At 34.3% G+C, this 8,034-nt stretch overlaps 1 protein-coding gene across 1 annotated transcript; it reads left to right on the top strand.

Moving 5' to 3' along the window:
• The first annotated feature begins 6 nt into the window (after positions 1-6).
• On the top strand, positions 7-1,583 carry l(3)87Df (cytochrome c oxidase assembly factor COX20 lethal (3) 87Df). Its single transcript, XM_017633815.1, has 3 exons — positions 7-53; positions 114-301; positions 369-1,583. Exons 1-3 carry the CDS (start codon positions 9-11, stop codon positions 478-480), a joined length of 345 nt encoding a protein of 114 aa, XP_017489304.1. The 5' UTR covers positions 7-8; the 3' UTR covers positions 481-1,583.
• The last annotated feature ends 6,451 nt before the right edge of the window (positions 1,584-8,034 follow it).

Here is an 8,034-nt window from a genome sequence, read left to right as displayed (position 1 = left end):
AAAAAAAAATGGATGAAAGCAGACTGAGTGGAGAGGAAGAAGCTCCACGGAGAGTAAGCATTTTTTTACCATAGCTAACAATTTAAATCAAACTATTTTATCTTGATTTGCAGCAGCTACACGTCTTTGGCCGTGACGTTTCGCAGATTCCCTGCTTTCGTAATAGCTTTCTATACGGGATTGGTGGAGGAGTAGCGATAGGTGTAGCTACATTCCTTGGCACGTCCCGCACTCGACTTTCGACGCATGTTGGTTTTGGCTGCTTTTTTACTGGCACACTTACCTATTGGCTGGTTTGCAGGTATGTATGGCTAAACTTTATTTAATTCAGCTCATCGCATGCAATTTACTCACATATCCCCTTGAAGGTATCAGTGGTCAAAAAAGCGCTTTGAGTATCAACAATTACAGGAAGCTATGCGGAAGCAGAGTCTATACGAGGGCACCGATCTTGAGCGACAAATATTGGAAGATGCCTAAGTTTTACGTTTAGCTATATTGGTCTTGACTCTAGAAAGCTATGCTGGGCTATCGCTGAATACATCGTAGTCCGATTTTCGCGAAATATACAAAAATGCGATCACAGTCCGAAATCCTACGAACGTAGCATTCAAATTATTTGCTACGTTCGTAGTACTCGCGTTCAGTGATAACATTTTCGTAAATTTTACGAAAAATCGGACTACGATGGATCCAGTGATTGCCCTGACTATGTGCAAATATGTATACGTACATCCATATACATACATATAATATTTAAGAAAATTGTTGTTTATTGTTCGTGCCTACACTGTACATACGGCTTGTGATTAAGCCCCATTAAAAATTTAGTTTTAAAACAGAAATCTTTTAAATGTACTCCACAGATGCCTACCATAAACTCGGACAGAATAGGTGCGAAGAATATTGGGTTTGAAAATGCTGAACATTTTAGACAATTATGTATTATACTAACACACTTGAAATCTGCTAAAACGTAATCCATGTTAAGTACGATCGTCAGAAGATACCTTATAATTTATTCGGCCTTATCGCGAATTTCATGTTAACAAATATTCCTAAAAATTTCCCAATTTGTATTTTGCCTGTTAAATTATGGGTACGATTTATTCACATGCAGTTGGCTATGAGGCTGATTGTTTAATGGAGGAAATCTATTTTGTATGAAATTTAACGTGTTAGGAAGTATTTCGCGAGTGGCATGGCTGAAAAAATCTTTGTCAGGATATTTTTACAAGCTTTTACTTAACTTGCTTGAAACTTCACAGTTGGCTTAGAACCCCATTACAATGCAATACGAAAGAAGAATTAATGCAATAGATGACGCAGGAGTCGGGATGTTTGAAAATGAAGAAATTATGTACCAATCGAAAGTTTTAAGCTTATAGAACGTGAAAACGTTGGGTTGTCTATTTCTTCCTGACTTACCTATAGGGTTAGCAGGTGTGAACAGGTAAGTGATAGTAGTAATTTTCACTCATCTGTTTGATACATTCTATAGGCTTTATGCTAACGATTAGTATATCGCTAGCTTAGAGTGAAAAGTTGTCAAGTCCCATTTTAAATATTTTGCAGGAGAGGAAAAAAGTTTTTATATTTAGCTATTGTCTTCAAGTATTTCGCAAAGCTTTGAATAAACCTTTTTCATTTTTAAAGCAAACCAAAACTCCATAAAAATTAGAGGGATTCGAGCTTTATTAAAAAATTTCGTTCTACTTTGGCTTAATTAACTTTCGCTGCTACTTTTTGACTTATAAAATTTTCCTTTCATTGATTATAAATGAGAATAAATGAAACAAAAGACTTGTATCCTTTACAAAGCAATGCATTTTTTATTTCTCTTGATTACTATATCAAAATATGAGCTCTCATAAAAAGTGGACTTGGTTCATTTCACTCCAAGCTAGCGATATACATATGTAATTTGTTCATTAAACAAATGAGTGCAAAATTGAAAAAAAAAAATTATTTTTGAATATTTAATTAAAAATATCCTGGACAGTGTTTTCTAGCCAACCCACTCGCGAAATATTTCCTAACACGTTAGATTTCGGACAAAATAGATTTCATCCATTAAACCAGATGAGTGAAGGTCGTGCCTTATTGGGATCTCCTACTAATTTCAAATCGGCGCGATTTGTAAAACTTATTTTGGATATTTAAAAACGGCTAACAATTGGCACTAAACCGATGGACACGATGTAAATTCGACAACGACAACAACAACACAATGTAAATAACGTGTTTCTAGCAGTTTTCCATTTGAAATATTTACGTGGGATATCAGTCAATTTATTTACACTCTTGGAAACGAATACTGAGTCTTCCTATAGCGCCTTACTAAAAAATCTTTGTTATGGTATATTCTTCCTTAACGGAATGACATGAACTGGTAGATTGCATACCAAAAGAATATATCGAAGGCGCAATTTGACAAATTTGAAATTTTACAAGGGAATAAAAAACTAACATGGAAAATGCAAGCAGAGCTATTTAAGGATGCTAATAAACCTTGTATTTTTTAAGATATGTCAGATTTCAATCATTTTCAACGTTTTTCATTTATGTGCCAAGCACAATAACCATACCGAGTTTGGTACAAATTGGTATAACGCCTACCGAGATACATATATGTGAGCATAAGTGGGCGGTGCCACGCCCACTTTCCAAAAATTTATAATATTCTTATTTTTCGTCTGAAAATTATTGTAAATATCAAGTTTGAGTGAATAATCGTCAGTAGTTACTAAAATATCGCAGTTTTCGTATTTCTGAAAATTACCGTTATATGGGAAGTGAGCATGGTTCCAGTCCGATTTCGCCCATTTTCAATACCAACCTACCTTGGATAAATGGAAGCCTACAATACCAAATTTCGTTGAGATATCTCAATTTTTGCTCGAGTTATCGTGTACACAGGACGGACGGACAGACTGGACAGACGGACAGACAGACATGGCTTAATCGACTTCTCTATTCATTCTGAGCTTTATGTATACATTTGTCTATATCTATCTCTATTCGTTTTGGCTGTTACAAACAACCGTTATGGTTGAACAGGTAGGGCTTTTTTAAAAATTGGCTCTAACTCCGTGTTTTTGGTACTAACACCTTAAAATTGTTATTTAATGTGTATTTTAATGCATCCTACCAAAATGGTTTGTTAGGGCCTTTGTGAATGAAGGTAACTATAAACTCCTATAGTAAAAATGAATACATATTTTGCCTTATCCTGAGTTTCGCCTAAAAACAAAATCGCCCGAAAATTTGTCATCCGCCCATGGAAACCAAGGCTGCATCAGCCTTATTCATGAGTTTAATTTTCCCCGAACCGGGTCATTTTTCTTTTTGCATTTCCGTGTATTCATTATGGACGAATGAAAGGTTTTCGTGTGAATTTGTTTTCGGGCGAAAATCAGGCTAAGGCTGATTTTGTTCTACTGAGCTACTAGTAATTGATACAGCTATGAAATTTTTTAACAGATAGAGAAAGAGGTAGCGGTAATTTCTGCGTACTTAACTCAATCTTTCAATTTTTTGGATTAAACACTATCGAAGTAAATGACGAAAACAGCGATATGTACATATGTACAATATCACAATTAGTTTTTTTTATTAGCTAAGTATATCGTCGTTCAAAGTACAAAACCGCGTAACTGACATTTGCTGCCAAAAATTGGATTTAGCCACAAAGCTCTTGGTTCAATCCTTATCCATTCGTCCTGAAATATACTAGCCAGAAATGCGATTGGTTCATAAAACAGACAACCATTTTGAAATATGAGTGTTTTTAGGCTTAGAAAAAAATTTATGCAACCTCACATACGCGGTTTTGCATTATCTTGATACGCGGTTTTGTACTTAAACGACGATATGTATGTATAACATTTTCCAACCCCTTAAATTTTAAATACTGCAAAAAGCTTTTCTTGTACAAAAATTATTATTGACTGTACACTGTACACTGTTCCTGCTTTAATACTTTAATATGTAAATGTGTATGATATTGTTATTAATACCACAGCGACGGTTTTGCTACCGGCTTCTCCTGCATTTCAAATTAAATTTGAAAAAATATAGTGCAATTTCTGAATTTAATTAGAAAATTTCAAACTTTTCCAATTTCACAGCGCTGCCACCAACTGTTGCACCAACTGTTTAAGTTTCGGCATAGCAAGAGGTTGCTTATCAGCCGGTCATCGACGTGTCGCTCTTGTATTGATATTTATGCAAATGAGAATTGGAGCTTTTCATTTTACTAAATATCAACTGTTGAATTTGCGATTTGAATGAACTGAGCAATTGCACATTGGTAAGAGTTTCTAACAATAGTTGCGTTCCAGATGCTTCACGATTTGCAGGTTTTATGGAAGGTGGTTACTTGGGACGGCTTCCTGTAAAAACCTGCAAATCGTGAAGCATCTGGAACGCAACTAATGTGAGTGCATAAAGTTGTTGAGATGTAGAAAGCCAATTGTTTTTCTTGAGATCCTCAAAATAAATTTAAAATTGTTTCAGTTAGGGGCTATTTATATTTTTTAAACGATCTTTTTTACCTCATACTTACAAAATACTAAAACAAATAAAAATGCAAAAAAAAAAAACGTTTTGTTATTGTTATTTTATGTCCAAAAGTAGTTAGTTACAAGTTAGTTGACATACATATAAGTGCCGAGGTATCCAGGTCTAAGTTCTTTGCAGACATCGCCCCACAAAAGTAGTTGGCTTTTTTGTAACAAAATATGTAAATAGTAGGGCTGTGCGATTATTCGAGTACTCGAGCAAGTTGGTTAATCAATTATTCGGTTAATCAATTACTCGAGTAATCAAGATTTTGATTACTCAAAACGATGATTAATCGAGTTACTTGAAATATGATTACTCAAAAAAAAATAATTTTGCTCGTTAAAAGAGTTTGCTTTGGAAAATGCTTATTTTCTTTTTTACATTCTGTATATGAAAAAAATTTTTTGTTTTAATTTTAACTTTAGCTACTATATGCATATGTAAAGAGTTGAAATGTTGATTACTCATTTTACTCGAAATGTTGATTAATCATAAAGCAAATTACTCAAATATTTTTGTTTTTGGTTAATCAAAAATCTTGATTACTCGAGTAACTGAACTTTTGAGTCATCATAATTTCCAATTAATCGAATATTTGAGTTATTTACTTTATGATTAATTAAAATTTTGAGTAATCAATTAATCGCACAGCCCTAGTAAATAGTTAATAGTTAGCATTAATAATAATAATAATAAATAGATTGGCGCTTACACATATGTTAGTGTTTGGCCGAGCTTTTCCTTCGACTTTTGGCGTGCGCCTTGATGTTGTATTTAATGTTCGGCTCCGCCAGAACTTAGGCTTTCTTACTTGTTTTTTACTCATTGACAGTTTCAGTTCAGCCTCTGCTGAATGCATTTCTAAAAGCTGTATGGGAATGCTTTTAGTTTTGAATCACATTGATTGATGATGATGATTAAAAATAAGTTTATTTCAAATTCATTTGTAATGGAATTTGTCTGTCAATCCCGCCAAAGAAAAGTTTTCTTCCCTGATTTTCGTTCCTAAAATTTTCAGAACAACATTTACTTTAATTAAACATTGCTTAAACTGTATTGTCTTCTCTAGAGGTTCTTTTCAATATACTTACGTCTGGTTTGATAGTAGTAAACGAATTTTCTTTTACGCAAGTTCTTGCTTCGCATAGCAAGGATACACTTTAAAATCCTGTTTGTACGAGTAGGCAAAAAACCAGCCGTAGGTAAGTAACTAGTTTAGGGTGTAAAAAGCTAAGAAACGCCAACAGATGGCAAAAGTTTAACAGCTTAAGTAAGTGCCTTTTTAAAAGATTTACTGTTATGTACACACAAGCAAAAGTAAAGAAATACCCTGCAGAAAAAAATTATCAATTGATTAAAAATAAACCTCTTTTTGTTAGCTTTTTTGTGGGTTTTTGGATAAAATATATAACTTTTAGTTAAACGATAATTTGAAACTAGTCGATGCATGGGTAAGGCAGACGCAATCGGAAGTTTTTTTTTTCTTTAAACAAGCTTGTATTTAAATATACTCATACAAATTTTACTTTGAAAATCCAGGACAACTAAAATGAAGTTTGAAGTTTTAAAAAGGGGCAGCCTACTGCAGCAGTAAAAAAAAAAAAAAATTTTGTGGTTTACGTATTGATATTTTATGTCCAAAAGTAGTTGGTTACAAGTTAGTTGCCATCTAATGTAGAGATAACCATACCCTTGACTATTTCGCGGCCTTCGTCGTAGTTGGCTTACCTCAAAGAAAATATGCAGATAATCGTATCCCTTCCCAAGCAACTTCAAGTTAACTTATGGTTAGGCTTTGTGTCAATTGGTAACTCTTTTCTCCGTGGTCAGACGGGGTGGCAAAATTTTCTATGGTGTACAAATGCAAAGTAAAATTTTGACAGTTGGAAAACCAAACAAACGCTCGTGCGAAACCTCTATTTTTGTGCGTTTAAAGAAATTTATAAAATTTATATCTAGTTATTTTATAACTTGCGAATAATTTATTTATTTTTTTTCGCTTTCGTTTTGATTTGCATTCTTTATTACCGCCAAACAATGTTATGTGTATTGTATTTAGAAGCTGTAAAAAATTTATTAAGCCATGATTCTCATATTTCCTGCAGGGCACCCATGTATAATCGGCTTGGGTGAATTTGGAAGTTAGTCATTTGGGAGCTAGGACATTCTTACCCCGACAACGAATTAAAGAGTTTAACTCTATGTACTTACATACATAAATGCACCTCATGAACATGTCTTTAAGCAGTGTCGGCCATTTTTGGCTTTCCTATTCACGAGTGAAAAGGTTATCTTTCGCAGCCAACGTCGCACAGTGCACCGAAACCATATAAACAATGGACAAAAATCCGAATTTGTTGAATATTTGCTTCTTAAAGTATTACATCAAGAACGAAATCGGTTTGTTTTACCGGTTACCAGTTTCGAAGAAACCGGTTTTTCTGTTTTGGCACGAATGTTAAGTAAGTCATAATTAGAAGTATTCCTGACATGTACAATTACGTATATCTATTAGTTATGTTCGTTGAGCAAAAAATTTTTATGAATTTGTACGAATTATCATGATTTTTGTTCAAATCGCGTTCGTACCGACCAAAAAACTAGACATCATTCAAAAATGCAGGGAGCAAAAAATTTTCATTGCTTTAAAAAACATTTATATGGATTTTTTCAATTAAAGTAAGTTTTTTTGGTAAATGTGATAGCGTGCTCTGCTCAATCCATAGGCGGTGTACGTGTTGACTCGTCTTTCGACGACACACAGTTGAGTCATTCAGGGATATCACGGTGTAACTAACACATACCCTCCAGTACTGCTGGAGTCAATCGCTACTTTTGAGCCCCCACTTGAGTCCTCCTCTGCAATGGAAAGACCGAAAGGCATCAGTTGGCACAGAGAAGAAACGACTGGCGTGGAAGAAGTAATTTTGACGAACCTCTTTCAAATATTTTTATTTTAAATGTGATTTTTTTTTACGACCTTCCATGACGAAAGTACAAAAAAATCTTACAATCTCTGATTGCACCTACCGGGTAATTTTCTTTTGTCTCCACCTCATGATTTTACAGATATTCTATCGCTTAAATCATCGTTTTTTAATCATATTACTTTACCTCAGTATGGTCGTCCTTCTGCCGAGTAAGGGGAAGAAAGTTTTTGTATTATTTTGTGTGTTTGTTTTATTTTTAGCGATGGAACAATATGGCAAACCATAGTTTATCATAAATATTACTGGCCGCCGCATTTTATTATTGTGAGTTTTTCCACCGTTTTCGTTACGCTCTGGTCATCTCTTGTTGTTTGGTGTGTAGGTGGTGTTTGTTGTGCAAGTCCTTGAGGTCGCATTAATGGCTTTTTGTGTTGAAATGCTCCTTTGCACTCCATCATCTTAGCTGTCCCTATTGTAGTCAACGTCTACTTAAGTATTCATGTTCTTCTCTCAGGCTATTGTTGGCTTTGGCATTTGC

This window comes from Rhagoletis zephyria, unplaced genomic scaffold (assembly GCF_001687245.7).
Source record: "Rhagoletis zephyria isolate East Lansing unplaced genomic scaffold, Rhagoletis_zephyria_1.1 Rzeph_scaffold_12283, whole genome shotgun sequence".
NCBI classification, from domain to species: Eukaryota; Metazoa; Arthropoda; class Insecta; order Diptera; family Tephritidae; genus Rhagoletis; species Rhagoletis zephyria.
Note: the sequence above shows the minus strand (reverse complement) of the source record. Positions and strands in the feature narration are given on the sequence as shown.